Source organism: Achroia grisella, unplaced genomic scaffold (assembly GCF_030625045.1).
Source record: "Achroia grisella isolate CSIRO2021 unplaced genomic scaffold, CSIRO_AGI_Agris_v1 utg640, whole genome shotgun sequence".
NCBI lineage: Eukaryota > Metazoa > Arthropoda > Insecta > Lepidoptera > Pyralidae > Achroia > Achroia grisella.
Window position 1 is genome coordinate 6795881 of NW_026712977.1, and position 18212 is coordinate 6814092.

General features: G+C 31.0%; 2 protein-coding genes across 2 annotated transcripts in view; one reads left to right on the forward strand and one right to left on the reverse strand.

The window, feature by feature from the left end:
* Nucleotides 1-223: 223 nt before the first annotated feature.
* LOC131849222 (ras-GEF domain-containing family member 1B-like) lies at nt 224-6889 on the reverse strand. The gene is made up of 12 exons (XM_059199243.1): nt 6737-6889; nt 5814-6071; nt 5452-5571; nt 5017-5274; nt 4787-4932; nt 4555-4699; nt 4120-4377; nt 3670-3813; nt 3502-3581; nt 2734-2835; nt 2127-2299; nt 224-346 (listed from the first exon to the last, which is right to left on the reverse strand). The coding sequence occupies exons 2-12, from the start codon at nt 5985-5987 to the stop codon at nt 261-263; spliced, it is 1686 nt and encodes a 561-aa protein (XP_059055226.1). The 5' UTR covers nt 5988-6071; nt 6737-6889; the 3' UTR covers nt 224-260.
* A 739-nt stretch (nt 6890-7628) lies between these two features.
* The window catches only part of LOC131849152 (dynein axonemal heavy chain 6), a 50907-nt gene continuing 40323 nt past the window's right edge, over nt 7629-18212 (forward strand). Inside the window, exons 1-22 of the mRNA XM_059199149.1 lie at nt 7629-7726; nt 7982-8066; nt 8464-8557; nt 8850-9063; nt 9725-9866; nt 10111-10350; nt 10745-10962; nt 11477-11660; nt 11821-12392; nt 12491-12723; nt 13236-13384; nt 13824-13952; nt 14033-14139; nt 14361-14511; nt 14675-14884; nt 15266-15478; nt 15614-15760; nt 15949-16125; nt 16286-16540; nt 16937-17083; nt 17448-17701; nt 18013-18131. Of these exons, the coding sequence (XP_059055132.1) occupies nt 7629-7726; nt 7982-8066; nt 8464-8557; nt 8850-9063; nt 9725-9866; nt 10111-10350; nt 10745-10962; nt 11477-11660; nt 11821-12392; nt 12491-12723; nt 13236-13384; nt 13824-13952; nt 14033-14139; nt 14361-14511; nt 14675-14884; nt 15266-15478; nt 15614-15760; nt 15949-16125; nt 16286-16540; nt 16937-17083; nt 17448-17701; nt 18013-18131 (4138 nt within the window). The remainder of the gene's footprint in view (nt 7727-7981; nt 8067-8463; nt 8558-8849; nt 9064-9724; nt 9867-10110; nt 10351-10744; nt 10963-11476; nt 11661-11820; nt 12393-12490; nt 12724-13235; nt 13385-13823; nt 13953-14032; nt 14140-14360; nt 14512-14674; nt 14885-15265; nt 15479-15613; nt 15761-15948; nt 16126-16285; nt 16541-16936; nt 17084-17447; nt 17702-18012; nt 18132-18212) is intronic.

Genomic DNA, 18212 nt, shown 5'->3' on the forward strand with positions numbered 1-18212 from the left:
TTTTATTTTATAAAGGGACAATTTTTGATAACTAAAATAATAAAGTGTGTAAAAAGTAATAAATGTAAAAAAATATTAATAGTTTTTATAGAGAGCATGTAATTAAAATACATGTTATATTCCGGCTCAATGGATATCATAGTTTAGTTTTTTGATCTATTGCAGTAATACAAAAAACTGGGGTATTGCGTTAAATTCATTATATTAGCTAATTCATATTAGCTTTAAGCGATGGAAATAAAATCACAGGTTTTCACCTTTTAAGTAGCTCCGCGTAGACGCTTTAGACGTTCTTTCTCTAAACTGTCGATAGGTGGCTCTCGCTCGAACGATGTCAATTCCAGCGCTGAAAAAACAATTATTGGCATCATACAGACATGATGTTTAGATATATGGCTTGTGTTATGGGTTCTAGACAATTGATATAAATACATAGATACCATTTTTGGTAAATACATTAAGTAATATACATTATATAGGAAACACTCGGGAGATGTAGAAACACTTATATCTCCCGAGTGTTTCCTATGTAATGTACTCATAAATGATGGCCTCGGTGGTCTAGCGGTTCAGCACATGGTCTTGTATCCAATTGCGGGTTGATTCCTCGCACAGTACAAACATTTGTATTCATGACATTGTTTGTATCCTTTTGAATGTTTTCTATGCATATTATGTATGTATTAAAACTATATATTAATATCAGTGGGCTAATTATGTAACACGATATGAAATTGTTTCTGTTGAAGTTGTGATGCAATATAAAATAATTTAAATTTAAAAAATGCGATCACGTAAGATCGAATGACGGCAGCATAAATAATTTCTATCGATAAAACACTACTGTGAAGTTGCAGCGGAATATTGTTAATCCGACCAATTTAAAAAGTGAGTACATTAGATAGCTTATACCTTTAGCGGGATACATTTAAAATTATTGGGTTAATACACTATTTGGTTGATTTGAAACAATTTTTATTGCGTTCAAAAATTAAAAATAAACTGCAGTGTTCACTTGTTCTTTTATTTTAATTTTATTAATAGATATTTAATAAAATAAAATAAAGAAAGTCTATTCTATTCTAATGAAAAAATAAGGTTAATAATTTTGAATATTTTATACAAACTATTTATAATCATTAATAATATTAATCTAACCTACAAATTAAATTTTCTTTTCTGCTATAGATACCTAGGTAAGTACGTAGGTATCCATATAAATTTAAAATGATATGGGCACATCTTTTTAAATTTATACATAATTGTAAAAACTTTAAACAAATATATTAATTACTTTAAACAAATCACAGAGCACCATAAACGTTCCGTATGTCGTTCACAGAGCACCGTATTCATTGAAATAGTTTTTTAATTATATTAATATCATAAACAACCCTAATTTTATACTAAACGTTTACTCTAGTTGATACAACATTTTTTTATTAATTTGGACCACCATTTTTTATTCAATGTGATTTGGGACAAAAATAAAATATCGATTTGGCAACACTGATGTCGCATTGTGAGTCGTGACAATTTTCGCATTTTAATAAATTTAAAACCTTTTCACGACTTTCTACGTAATATTTAATATAATAAAAATATATGTAATACTGAAAATTACCAAAACAAGATAAATAATGCTGCTAATGCTGATATTTTAAAGATTGTAACCAAAAGAAATACCTTCTAAATTGTTTCTCATAATGTAATGTTTATCAATCGTTAAGTTTGGCTTTGGCTCAGGACACTAAACTGAAGAAGTAGCTTCAACATACATAAATATAAATTTATTGCACTCCAGTCTGCAATAAACGCATAGTTAGTTATATAAAATTCCAGCCATTGACCGCGACTTCGTCCGCGTGGATACAAACTTTTTTTTACCTATATAATAGTTCCAAATTAGTACACTAAGTTAATTCTTATAACATTAGCTACTGCGATTGAAAGTTTCGTCGTAATCGGTCCAATAACAAATAAAATTTATAATTATTTTTTTGCAATATATAACGTTCTATACTTTCATATGCCTTTATTGAAAAGCTGTTCATCTGAAATTACAAATAGACAATTTAGTAGTAAATTTCGATGAACTATACTTAGAATAAAGAGAGGATAAATACCGTTTTCAGTGAGCGTAGCCCTGTCGTTAAGGAACCGCCAAACTGTAGGTATGGGAGGGGGTGGTGGCGGAGCCGGTGGTTCTTCAGTTGCCAGTCTTCGTCGCGCAAGTTGTGTGCACACATGACGTGAGAGGAGAGAGCACTTCTCGAAATTGACGCGATTACCAGCTAACCTGTAAACATTACGGTTTCACTTTATATAATTGTAACGACAATTAAGCTGATTGCCCACCTGATGGTAAGTGATACCCATCGTCTATATAAGAGCAGGACATTGTCGACTACGTACGGACCAAGAGTATTCTTACATTGATGGTAACGCAGCTGAAGTCCACACAATAGTGCTGCCCACTCTCATGAAGGAGACCAACACGTTATCATATGTGATATGACACTGGTGATACCAACCACTCACGCGTTGCCATTTCAAAGATCAAATATGTCATGCCGCATTACATTGATCACACAGCACAGTTTATTAGTCAAGCAGAGATGGGTACCTCACCGAGGAAAAGTTTCTAAATCTAACCCCATTTAATATTTTTTTATATTTACTTTTAATAGAAATAAAAACCTACTTTGTTAACCTATTGCTTATGATACTTACTTTGATGGAGAGCCCTGGTTTGCAAAATGTAAATCCCTGCAAGTGACTGAAAGCAATGGTACGGCCGTTTCGGTAGGAGCCGCCGCTAATGCTGCCCTGTACCTGTACCCCAACAAAAATATACATTAAGGCCGTCACATCGATTTTATGTAATAACACTCTAATTAACATCTATTATTGACTGGAATCATCAGTAAATCAATCAGGAAAACAAATAACCCTAAATTTGGTGTACAGACAGGGTACAGAACATTGTTTTATTATAGGGAAAATGACTAATATAAAGATACAATCAGGATCGGAATTTATGCAGAGTTATGCATAATAATATTACACACTAGTGATCTAGATACTTTAGTGTTACAAATGCATGGAAAATAGATTGCAACTGATAAATAAAGGGGAAAGTATATTAAATACGAGCCCGTACTGAATACTTTAAAACAAACTTGCTACTTCAGTTCAGTTTCAGTATTGGAGAAATATTTTGTTTTATAAAAAACGAAAATAGTTTTTAGACCATACTAATTATAGAAAAATGTGTGAATTTGTAACATTACTACAAACTCACTACTTATTAATTTATTTCTAATTATCTACACGGTAAATTAAGTTTAATTATATGTACAATTTATTTGTTCTTTTTTTTCATTTATTGTTTATATTGTGTTTTTTACATTGCACTGAATAAAATATTTATCTTTCTTTCTTTCTATTAAGGTATGCCATAATTTAAATTTATTACTACCTTCCATATATATAAGGTACCTTGCATGATTGCCGCTGGGTTCTACACATAACTCCAATTGACGCAGTTGCTGACCACACACGGCAGAGGTTCGGCTCCACTGTATAAGTATATAAGTTCTCAAATTAGGCTATAATATAACTACTACAAATTATTTTAATGTAAATAAATGTTTAAGTAATTATTACCGTCTTCTTAAGTCTTGTAATGGGAGACATATTGAGTCCACTGATAATAGCCATGAGGGAGTTGAAATTTCCAAGATTGAAACATTCTCTAGCAGTCATTACCCATTGTTCAATCACCCTGGCTCTAGATTTGCTTTTGACCGCCTGTAATAGAAATATACATATATGCTTTTTTAACGTAAAAATATTTATAACACAGCACATATACGTATGTATTCCAAATCTATGGTCTAAAGTATTAAATAAGCTCTTGAACTAGTTTTTAATTTAATTTTATCAATAACTATAAAATAACAGATAATGACTTAAAAACTAGTACGTAAAAGTACCCTCTTAGTACCTGTTGGTAGTAGACTCATAATCTTCTGTGTTTATGAAGTTGATGATTGAGATATTAGTTCCGGAATGTTTAAATCTATCTATCAATATTAAATGTATAAAAAATATTACCTTTAGTATATCAGTGGCAACTAAGTAACTTAGTCTATTGAACCAATCAGCATATGCTTCTAAGTTCCTTGTGCATTTAGTTTCAATATGATGTAAATTTATAGTGCTCTTGCCACAAGAAGTTGACTGAGGAGGTTGCACTGGAGCAAATGTTTGAACAAATTCTTCAGGCCCAACAAATGATAGTCTGTGCAACTCGACTATTGTTAACTGGTTCGCTAATTCTACCGGTGATAGACTTAGTGTTAAGATGTCACCCTGAAAAGATAAATAAATGAAAAAAAAATTAACTTAGAGATACCGATAAGTTTTCCTCCTAAAATAAAGCAAGTAATGTATATATCAAAATAAAACAACTAACATTTAAAAGAAAATAGTCAAAAAAGCTCAATATTATGTTTAAAGCATATATTCTTAACTAAAATTTATTTGTACCTGTGCCAATTGATCAACTGATGATACTTGTGGGATTTCTATCAAAGTTTCTTCATACTGTTCAAGGGCTGTTAATTTATCAAGGAGTTTTTCCAACATGGTTGACACTTCTGATCTCACTGAAGCCATATGTTCGGCTGCACACCTATTAAGAGTTATACTTATAATAATAGATGGAGTTTAACTATTCAAAATAAAAACATATTCAAACTATTATATATATAAGTATTACCTTTGTGTTATGCTTCGAACAAGGGCCATAACTCTGTCGTCACGAAAATCATAAGGGAACATACTAGTCCATTGGTTTAATACTCTTACAAGTGATGCCATATCATTCAGTTCTTTTTGAAGAGAATCCTTTATTTCAGCTTTGCCCTAAAATATAAATGATATAAAATAAGTCCAACCTAAAATAAATACCCAAAATATGTAATATTTTAATTGTTAATTGATACTTACAATTTTATCATAGTTTTTAAAATACCGCTTACACATTTTACTCAATAATTCATGCGGTCTAACAAAAAGACGAGAGCAAAGTAAAAAAGTAAATGTAAATGATTTGCTTGCTCCTGGTCGTATCATATCTACTAATGAGTCCAACGCAGCACTCACTATCTGTCCATCCTTGTATTCAACATCTGTTTTCTCAGCAGGGCAATTTACATATGGTAGACCTGCTAATGTCTTCACAACAGGTGGCAAAACATTAGGTATCTGAAATAGGAACTTTAAGTTCAATTGAAAAGTATTAGTAAAGTGTACATATATTGTGTTTAATTTTCATGAAGTTGCTAGTAATCACATTTTATAAAACAAATATAAAATGTATAATAATCTAATAATTTTACATCATACTTAGGAGTATTCTATTAGTTTATTATCCTGTCTTACCTGAGGCGCTTCTACTTTTTGCGTGGACACAAAGTTAATGCCACCATTCATCACAATATGTTTACAAGTAGCTTCTGACATAAACTTGTTTCCTCGCACCATTGAATAATAATCATCATTCTGAAGAAAAAATATCTATTTAATTTCTAAACACTAAAAGCTGTCCATAGAATTTTGGTTTGTTATGACAAATGAATAAATTGATGAATAAACACTGCTATTTTAAGAAATATTTAATTAAAGGATTAAATTTAATTAATATATAATAATTTAAGAATAGGTATGTCACACATGTCATATATATTATTTCGTCCTCAAATATAGTTATGTACTAAATACATTTAGAGAACTGTTAAACTTACATCATAATAAGACAGTCCAGTGCCATGCAGCAGAGTTGGATCAGGAGGTAGTGGCGCATGATCAGTGGGTGGCGGTGGGACTGGTGCGGGTTCCGTGGGTGCAGGGGGTACTTTCACATTACACCCACTACATGAGGCCTCATTCAGTTTACTTGCGTAATAATACATAGCCATTCAATTCCTCAATGGCACCTTATACTAAGGGCTTCAAATGAAGCCTTAAGGGAACATTTTACTTTAAGGAACCCATTGGTTTATCTGTGAAAAGCATATTTAATAAATTTGTATAACTCAACAATTTATATAATCAACATTCTAATTGAATAAGAGACCCTACTATAAAATTAGAATAGTGGCTATTGAGAATACACAGATGAGTACATATAATATACACAAATTATTATATTATGTATATATAATTAATCATTGACAATTGAAATGTTAAATTAATAACAAGATGCACAAAGTCAATATCTGTATTTATATATTAAAAAATATTGAACATACCAAACTAAATTTGAAAATAATAATAATTTAAATTATATTCCCGTTAAATTAAATATATTTCGAAATATAAAAAAATAATTATTAAATTGATCCTTGCACCATAGTCCTCGTAAAACAATCTGTGATTTTTTTATTAAAAAATATTGCTTTGAAATACCAAACAGATAAATAAAGATTTATAAGCGAAAGCGTTTTATTTTTATATTACTGTTATAATTCTAGAGCAGATGTATTGATACAGTGTAGACGCGAAAGCATTGAATTCAAATTGAAGAACATAATAAATCCACAAATAACAATATATAAGCAAAACAGTAGTTCTTATTTATAATTATAATTTTCTGTTTTAAAAACATCCAACAAAAAATTTCTCACCCAAAGCTGGGTGAAAGTTATATCGGATTACTCCGCCTTACCTTTTATGCAATTTGACTATGTTGCTTGATAGCATATAATCAAAGTATTAAATTCAAGCTTAATACTAAAAACAATTTCACAAAATTAGTAACGATTTCATAAATTATTTTTAATTAGTATAAATATTAAATAGCGCCAATACGATATAGGTAACGTAGGTATATAAGTACTTATTATTCTAAACGATACCATAAAGTAACGTTTGCTTTTTAATCCCTTTTTGTTATAAGTCTCTTGTCTATACTTTTTCTAGGTAGTGTTACCATTTACAGAAAAAAGAAATGCTTCACATTGCTTTTTTATGATTTGCCTGAAACTTTACAAGTTATTATGCATTTATATGCCTACCTCGGAACAATCATCAATACTTAAATGTTAAGGTACTTGCGAAAATTTTACTTATACTTAAAATTAAATAACCAATTAACGGTATCACGACGATTGGAACAGTGACACAATATCGAAAACCCAATAATAATAAGTAAAACATGGTGACACCATGATTTTCTATTCAAAACCACTTTCTATAAAAATTTAATATTTATACATATTTATTCCATAAATGAAAGAAAAACTGTATTTTGGAAATGTTTATAGTATTATTTTATTAAAAACAATGAAATCTTTAATCTGTTGCTGTTGCAGTATGTTTATACTGAATTTTATTCGTGACAACACTGTAAAAAAAATAGTGCAGCCAAAACTACAAGCGCGTTTTTCGCGGGAAATTCAATATTTGAATTTCGTATGAGTCTGTATCCAAGGATATGAAATAATAAATAAAAAATCAATATACTTACTATTGCTTGCTATTCGTTTAGCAGTTAAATGGATAAAACAATATGTTCTTGAGATAATATGTTTTAAATATTTACTAACGTAATATTTAATATGTTGAATGGAAACGTAAAACGTAAGCAATCAACAACTTTGCCAGCAATTGAAACACTCCAAAGAAACGTTCGCAAAGTTCCTACACACTATTTCAGGTAAATTATTAAAAAAGTGTATTGAAAAATAGTCCTATAAAACCCATATTTTTACAATTTTGTAATAACTAATCAATATTAAATTAATACTTGCCTAACCCATTATGCGTACATTTCTTATGCATATTATCTCGCAGTCAATCCATTTTTTTTTGTCGTCTTCTCCCTTTATATCCACCTTCATATTAAGTATTTTTATTGTACTAACTAATTAATATTAACATTAGTATAAAATATATTAAAAAATTGTTGCAGAAAGCCCCGCGATATAGGTTTCCATTTACCTCATAAAAAACTACTGGATAAAATTGAATATGTTAAAAGAGAACCAGAGCCACTGGTATGTTTAATACATATTTATAGCACTCTTTATTATTAATACGTAAAAAAATCCTATTGTAGATTTCCTCTATATTGCATTGCACTAAAACCTACTTAAATTTGCGAGACGAGAGCTAAAGATAGAATAGAGATTTGGCATGGAAAGCTCTCTCAGCTATGTTCTCAAAATAAGTGTGTATTATGGATTGTTTATTATTAGGTGTGACCTAACTCTAGGCCAAAGACTGAAATCCATATAGGTACTTATATTTACCTTTTGATCCAATTCGATGAGTAAAATTACAATTTACTAAAATTAAATAAAATATAAATAGTAATATAAACTGAATACGTACTTAGTTTAGATATGACACTTTCTATACGATGTCGACGATGTATTTTTTTTAATTAAATAGACAGGATTTACAGCAGCTCAGGAAGAAAGATACAAAAACGAAAAAAAAACTGCAAGGTTGCAACTTGAACCGATCAAGTTGGAAGATAGCCTCGGTAAGCAATATTTATAATTTTAGCATCTCTGGCGTATATAGATAATAAATCACTTTACTAAATCAATTTTATATAATACAGTAATTTAATTAATCGGCCATGTACTTGTACCCACGTAATTTTATAGCTAGGGATATTTTGTCGACTCAAAATGAACATGTAATTTACTTTTTGCAATCATCATTGGTTTTGTATGTCAATTTAAAATGATTTTGTATGTACACATCGTCTATTTAGTTTTTTTTTATTATTTTAAAAGAATGTAATTTAATGAGAATTTATTTATCAACAGGCAATGTTAAAGATAAAAAGAAAAAAATTAAGATTCGTGAATCTAGGAGCAGTAATATCCAAGTATTGAACAAGGATCCGTTGAAAGTAAAACCAACCGTTGCCTCACAGAAAGAAGTAATCGACCACGTGAGAAATAATCCCTCATGTGGTTTTCTCTATATGGTCTATGCAGTACATCCACAAAACGTTTACTTTACACCGTACTATTTAAAGTAAATTATACATTTTTATTACAATATTTTAATTGTACTCGATTGATTTACGTAAATTGAACGACTTCTTTTGTTCTGTATTGCGGGAAGGGAATATGAGTAAAGGAGACTAGTTGGTCTAATCAGGTCTAGTCAGACTGTCAGATTCACCTTTTCTCATTAGATGTTATGTTATCTTTATATTAATTATTATTTTATATTATTATAATATTTGTTTAAAATTCATTTGATCTTTTATGCGTGATTTAGAAATAGGTACCTAGCTAAGCATCAATATTGTCTGGACTGAATGGAGTAAAGAACAATAGTAATGTACCAATTACGTTTTTGCCAGATCTTCTCAACTGAACTTGACGGATAGTGATAACTAATTATGACGTGCATAATATATGAATAAATATTTGTTTAGATTTAAAAATTAAAAAAACATTTTAGACTTAAATCAACTAATATTAACATTAACTGCTCAATTCATTTACGCATTTATCGGCTACCCGCCCCGGCTTCTATAAATTTAAACCTTCCTCTTGTATCTGTGAACTATATCTATAGATAAAAATTGCATTAAAATCCGTTGAGTGATTTAAAATATCTACTCGAACCGACAGCAGACACAACTCGTTTTATATTATACCATATAAATATGCATCGAACTTTTCAGAGTCGTACCTTACGAAAATATAGATAAGAAGAATTATTTGACAATTAGTCCATGTGGAGTTACACATTATACGAATGAAATGGTATTCACCAAACTTCCAGATTGGGAACAAGAGTATACTATATTTGTACAGCTAACTGACGTAAGAGTATTCATACTAAGTACTAGTTCAAATTTGTTTATCAAATATTTTATCTTTAATTTGTTTAAACCATGTACATAAACATTTTCTCATTAGATATTTATACACAACAAAATATCTTTTTTAAATGTTACAGCTCCTGCAGTGGTAGACATATACTAAAAGTACATAATCAAAAAGTAACTAATAAAGCAATAATGAAATGATCATTATTTCACTAAGTGACTAGTTATATATTTTTCAGATAAAATTTTTTAGAGTTTACCGTTATTGGAAGGCATTTTACGTTTGGAGGAAGTCAATACTTTTTAGAAAATACAGCAAAACGCGTTCTAAATTAGCAAAGAAACTATTCATTCTGACTCCAGTACTGGGTAAAGGCCTTCTTAGTATTCAAGCAATGTGCTGCGAAATGTATATGAAGAGTTTTGCAGATTTATCAAAGGATATGGATATCGCATTCTTCTATTTCATTGAAATACAGGTGAACTACAGCGATATAGTAACTAAATGTTACTTATATAAATATGCACAAATATTTTACCTACTTCAATAATAATAAAGTATTTATAAAACTACTTTGATTAAATGAATCTAGTCGGTTAAAGAACTTTGATTCTATTATCATCTTATAATTTCATATTTGTCAAATGATAACTTGGAAATGTTAATTCCTCTCTATGCAGTGAACGATAACTATAATGATTACCAATGACAGTGAAGAAAAAATAAAATTCTATGATCAGCTACACTGCCAGACTACACTGGTATGAGGAAGCGATTATATATAGATTTTGTTTATTTATATTATAAATTACCTATAATAATATACTATATACGATTACCTACCTAGTCATTTGTCATATTATTATATTTAGATGAAACGGATCGAATACATTAGAGAAAAACTCGTCGAATTCCGTGCTGTAGTACTAGAGATTATAATACAGGCCTGCCACACTGCTTTGTACCAACAAGGCTTTGTATACGATGACCGAAATATACCCCCATTCCAAATAATCAGAGGGAAACCTACGGGAGGCATGTCATATACAGAAAAAGCGAACAAGAGAAAATATTGCGAGAGACTAGCCTGGTAATGATATTTCAACATTACTATAATCATCTAATGTAAGAACCATTAAAAATATATAGATAAAACAAAAACTGTTATTTAACTTGCCGGCACATCAATTTTTGATTAGAACAAATTAATAATTAAAGTGCACTCGATTTCTCCCGCTTTAAATTTCGATATATAAATTTTAATAAAAAAAAATATAGCTTATATGTTATTCTGATGCATAAGCTATATTACTGTAAAATTTTAACGAAAGCCGTTCAGTAGTTTATGCGTGAAAGAGTAACAAACATCCATACGCCCAAACTTTCGCATTTAGATTCTTAAGATATTATAAAATAATACTTTAAATTGGTTCAAATACATACAATATACATATATAAAATAAATACAAACAAAAATAAGATTAGTTTTAAAGCAAAGTTTAATCCTGCTAATGACCTAAGCTATATGAATGAAACGTTAAAGTATACATATTATATCTGTGGTTAAAGTATTTCTTATAAGGTAATAACTCTCTTTCATGCAGCTTTATAAAACTGACAGACTATATGACTAACTATATGTTATATCGTCTAACAAAGAGATCAAACGGTATGATGGCGGGTATGTTACGTACTCATGTCCAATTCACGCCTGATACAAATCTTTTGGAAGGAACTGAAGTTGATGAAGTTCTTGAAGTTTTACCAAGACCTACTGAGATATGCAAGGTAATATTACCATAATGTTATTGCGATTTTCTACATACATATAATCAAATTACTATGATTTTTGCACGATCACGATCTTTGTACTTTACGATACTACTATATACTGTACGGTAACTACTTTTTGTAAATTATATATCTACTTAATGGAATTTCTTCACAGTGGGCCTTATTTCAAGTAGATGCTTACGTTCAACCAAATGGTACGGTGGAATTAAATCCCAGTGAAAAAGTAATATCAAGTTATATGGAAACAATAACAAACTATTGGGATGAATATGTGAGAACATTTCGTAATTTCCTCAACGAAGACTCGTTGCAGATTTTCGTTCAGCCCACAATAATGAGTAAACAAGTAGAATGGTCAGCTGGAGTGTCGCCCAATTTGTACTTCTTGATGAATCAAGACAAGGACATGTTGACAGATATTACCTTTATACCGCTCTCTATAAAAAGCGCGTATGAGACAGTATGGATTTTCCTACAGCGCATGCAGGGCTTTATGGATGACTTTAAAGAGGCACACGAGATGGATATCAATGTAATAAAAGAAGAGAGAGATGTCAATGAGTTTCGAAAGTTATGTGACAGGTTGAATAAACAAATGGAGTCCATTGAAGATGTAGTTAGCTACCAACCGTTGGGACTATTGTTTTTGTGTTTATGTCCATTCCAGGAGTTGTTTAGACCTCAGCCTAAAAGATTATTTGAAGTGGTCGCTGTTGTAACACCAGAGTAAGTTGTTGTTACATCTTTAATAGATTTCTAAATTATACATTTTATAACTATTCACAATATGCTAACTAAATTATGTAATTGTTTATCCTGTAAAGCATCGGCCACGATTGCATTGAGGAAATCCTGAATGGTATAGATAATATAACAGAAGATATAACTAAAGAACCGGAGAGTGCTGGTGAATTGGTTGCTTTCAATTTCATGCTGGACGGATTGGAATCGCGCGCGTGTTTCCTCGAGGAACGTCTAGAATACCTTCGAGAACTTTATGATTTGATGGGCGAGTTCAACATCGTGATACCACCAGATGATATGACTGAATATTTAGGTAACTGTTGTTACTAACTTCAACGAAACAGATTTTGTTTACAAATAATTATGAATCCCTTTGTGTCCGTACTATTTTTTTAAAGCTATATTGTATCATTGTATTTCTATGATGATTAAGATTAGTAAAACCTTTTAACTTTTATAAGCGCAGGGGTACAAATTAGTGTGAAGCATCGAAACATCCTATCAAGTGTACCTTCATAAGGTTTAACCATTGTTCCAACTGTTTATAAAGTATTCTTAGTTAATTCACTATAATGGGATAACCAACCTGACTTCATATGCATTTTTCATTTTTTACTAGTGTCCAACCAGCATTTATATTTCATGATCTTCAACAAAATATGTCGTCCCTATATTGTGTAACATTTAGTTTCAAATTAGCAATCTGAAACGTGAAACAATCTGGGTATAGTAGCGATTCTTCAACATTCAGTCTAATGTTATTTGTAATTATTTCAATACTGTGGTACCTATAAACATAGCTATTCTTATTGCAATTTTTTTCAGGCTTAAGTGTAGCTTTGGGATCTCTTAGAACTAATGTAGACGGTCGCCTAGAGACGCGCAGTAAGCTAGCCGGTATGTTCTCCAGCCAGGTCGGCAAAGACATCATGCAGCTGATGCTTGACGTTAATAAGCTTCGAGATGAAGTTGTGGTAATTTTTATTTGCATATTTCCTTGTTTAAGCAATCTGAATGACAAACATACTTACTGACCACCTAATAGTTAGCAATAGCTGTCGAAAGTATATAACATGAAAAGCACTACGAATATCACGTTATCATGAAATGCTTCTTACACTGCTCATGTATTACCATTCCTAAAGACTAAGATTTATGCCCCGTCCTGAAATTTTACTGTCAGATCCATTAAAAGTGACCGAAATAGATGAGACAGATGTACTCCGTACTACAAAGGTTATATCTGAAAGTAATTTTGTGTATTATAATATATTACTAATCAATATACATATTACTAAGCTAATCAGCTATTAGAAGAATATATTACTCATACTTGAGAGGCAAGGTAACAATTTATAACAAAAGACTTTATTTGTTTTAAAATACGTATTAAATATTTAACACATATTACAGGCGACATGGTTATATGATGAGAAATCAGATATGGAAAAAGTTACGGAAACGCTGGACGATCTGTTAGAAAGACTCATGGTTTGCTTCGCCCGTGATAAGCAAATACGTGAATGGCAGAAGATATTTAAGGTACTTTTGTTGAAATAGGTAAATACAACCTATGAATAATGAATAATGTGACAACTAAACATCGATGTATGTTGATACAGATGCCGCCAGCACGATTGGAACAATTGGATGAAGCTATAAATGATGTTAAACTAAGACAACTACTATGGAAATCTTCGAAAGAGTGGAACGACATGTTTCAGTCATGGTATGTGTTATGCAATATGTATGTATATCTGTATTTAATATATATTCACGACCGTTACCTTGATAAACAAAGTTTTCAGTATCGGCCAGATTCAAGGTGACAAAGCTCTCATTAGTCGCTTCGCTTTATCACCTTGTAACAATACAATATTCTAGTAAATTATTTCATAAATGAAATAGGTCTATTACTAATCTTAACTAATATTACTGTACATTTCTCAGGTTTGAAGTACCTTTTAATTCTTTGGACGTGGATGAAATTCAAACTACTACTATTAACTATGGCAAAATATTTAATCAGCTCGATAAAGGTCTGCCACCAAATAAGATTGTCCCTAAATGTAAAGAAACTATTGATATAATTAAAGGAAAGGTACGGATTTTATATTAAAAATACTCAATCAGTTAAAATGCAATTTCGAATTAAATAATTTTAACTATATTTTCATTTAGGTCATGTATAATACTAATATTATTAATGAGTAATGTACTTAAAAAATTTAACCCCTCTTTAATTCATAAATAATTTTTGTTAGTTACCAGTAATGTCATACTTGCGTACTCCATCTTTAAAACCACGACACTGGGTGAAGATCGAAGAGATCTTGCATACACGGATTACTCCCGATATGGTTCTCACATTACAAAGCTTCGACGAATTACACGCTTTTCAGCATGCTGATGAGTTAATGGAAGTGGCTGGGCAAGCCAGTTCTGAAGCTGGCCTCGAAGCCTTACTTAAGAAGGTAGTTACATAAAAATGTAGTGCACACACAACACCACCCCCACTATCATGATGTCCTTCTTGTCGTAAATCCGACAACAGCGACTCATTCGTGTCTTATTTCATGCGTCTTATGTGACTAACAAAACCAAGTTTAAGACTCAGTCGCATTGAGTACAGTAGTGGTTAATTATCGTAGAATTCATCATAATAGGCTAACTGATTCTATTTCATACTTATTAAGTTACCCTTCACTGATGCAACGCTGGAGTATAGTTATAGCAAAGGTAGGAGCACCATTCCATATTCATCAATCAACATAAGTAATAATGAGTTTATTTAATTTCTTAATTTCAATTAATGTTATTTTTATATTATAAATAATAATTGTATTTGTCAATAGGTTGAAGAAATCTGGACATCTTTAGAATTCCCGGTATTACTGCACAAAGATGCACGTGACGTGTATGTACTCGGGGGTCTCGATGAGATTCAGGCTGGTTTGGACGAAAGCAACATCCACATTAGTACTATCCTAAGTTCCAGGAATAGTGGTCCTATTAAAAGTAGAGTAGAGGAATGGGCGAAAAATTTAGACCTATTTGCTAAGACGCTGGTAATTGTAATATAATTGTATAAACCTATGCATCGCATTATAATATAAATATAACAATTTTAAGTGAAACTATCAGAGGCGTTTAAAATTTTAAAGTAAAAGATATGTTTTAATTTAATGCATTGTTAATTGCAGGAAGAGTGGTATGCATGCCAGCAAACTTGGATCTATTTAGAAGTTATATTCTCGGCTCCCGATATTCAAAGACAGTTGCCAAATGAAACGAGACTGTTTACCATTGTGGACAAGTCCTGGAAAGATATTATGCGTAAATTAGCTAAGGTAAATAAGATACAAACTTAAATTACTCATCTGTATATATTTTACTCCACGAAATACAATAGATACTCGTAAATATAACAACATATATACGATGTCTACATTCAGTTGAAGTTTGTGTAGTATTCCTAAGTAGCATGATAAATAACGATAAAAAAACTGCATTCTAAATAAAAAGTGACCGTTTATAGGTTCCATTGGCAATGCCAGCCGCGACTCAGCCGAAATTATACGAAGAGTTTGTTCGCAATAATGAAATGTTGGATCAGATCATGAAATGCTTAGAGGCATATTTAGAAACCAAACGCGTGGCTTTTCCAAGATTCTTCTTCTTATCGAACGATGAGTTACTTGAAATTTTAGCTCAGGTAATCCTTCAAATTTCGTATATTTATCATTTTCAAAGAGTTCACAAATTTTATTACTTTTATTGAAGATTAACAAGTTTTTTATGTTATGAGCCTTTTTGTAACCTCGTATATGAGTAAGTACATCATTACATAATATTAAACACTACATTATTTTTAGACCCGTAATCCTCATGCAGTACAACCTCACTTACGTAAGTGTTTTGACGCCATTGCAAAATTGGAGTTTGGAGTAAAGTTACCTGAAAGCGAAATGGAAATAACTGAAGACGGCACACTAGTAGAAAAAGAGATTTCGTTCCAGACAAGGGATATGCTACAGGCAAAACTAGCTAAGACTGCAAAACCTGAGGACCTTACCACTGATATTATTGCAATGTTGTCACCTGAAGGGGAACGGGTTAACTTAGGCAAGGTACTTTCCATTTACGTGTTTGATTTATTTTGCCGAACTCTGTACAGACTACTACGTATAGATAGATCTCCTCCACTTATTCTAACTAAGCAACTTGCATGTAAACCTGTAACGTGTTTGCTAGTCGAAGGGTTAGTAGGGGTAATTGTCTTATACTAAAATTTAATAGAATACTACATTAGAATTTGCCAATAAATAAACTGCAAATAATGCCGATTAATTATTAATTTTACACTCTGTTTAGAATAAACCTAATCATAATTTATCCGCGATTTCTCATGATGTCTTGTTCCTTTTATTCTGTTTAAAGCACCTAAATATGTATTGACGTTACTTATATATTCTACAGTTGTGAGTCTTTGGTATATTCTATATTTGGATGATTTCTTTATTAAGGGTCTAAAAGCGCGTGGAAATGTGGAAGATTGGTTGGGGAAAGTAGAGGAAGCGATGTTCGCTTCCGTTAAGAGATGCATTAAATTTGCATTGAAGGACTACATGGGCAGACCTCGTGTAGAGTGGGTAGAGCTGCATCCTAATCAGGTAAACATTCGACATGGTTTTGTAATAAATATGTAATTTCATGACTGAAACAATAAGTGTATTTACATCAAAATAATTTCTTATTTACTTTCTTATTATAATAAAATTATTTTTTGAAACCTCTATAGGATTTAAAAGTAATTTTATTAATATAAATTAACCTTCTTTTACTGCAACCTACCACATACAGTACTATTATGTAAATCACTTATAACTTTTAATCATTAATTATTATTCTCTATCTCTTATTATTTTAAACATATAGAGAGATACCAAATTTTAAGTTTCGTATTTCTTATATCATATGTCTCCTTCCATTATTATTTATTATATGTTAATTTATAATGCTTATTTATATTGACAGGTGGTTTTAACAGTATCACAAATAATGTGGGCTAAAGGCGTTCATGAATTATTCGATTTGGATATACCTCTACGCATAGACACAGCCTTGTTGCAGTACGAAAAGAAATGCATAGCAGATTTGAATGATTTAGCGGCGCTGACTCGCAAGGACCTTAGCTCCCTGTTCAGGAAAGTTCTATGCGCTCTGATCACCGTAGACGTCCACGCGAGGGATACAATATCGCATATGGTGGAAAAACACGTACAACGATCGTTAGTATACTTTTTTTGTTTATGGTATCGTTTCATACTAATGGAAAATGGTTAAAGTATCACATAGTTTTATTGTCGTAGTGTATAATATGTAGACTAGGAGAACCCCGTGTTAAATGATAATAAAAAAAAATAAAAATTGTTTTATAACCGGCTTGATATACAAGTATCTATAATGCCGTTATATTGGGAGAGACTCTACAGGTTATGTTCTCTCATTACTTGCTTGATTATAGTCACGCCATAATATGCTAATTAAGGTATTATTTTTTAATTTAAAATAAAAATTATTAATTTTGATAATTTATTAGGAACGATTTCGAATGGCTTAAAATGATACGTTATTATTGGGAGGAAGACATAGATAATTGCGTGGCACGCATGTCCAGCGCCATGTATATTTACGGACATGAATATTTGGGAGCCGGAGGTAAAAATATATTTAATTGTATAGTTTAATTTTTCTTTTTCTCTTGTGTCTATATACCTAAAGAAATGTATATAACATTTC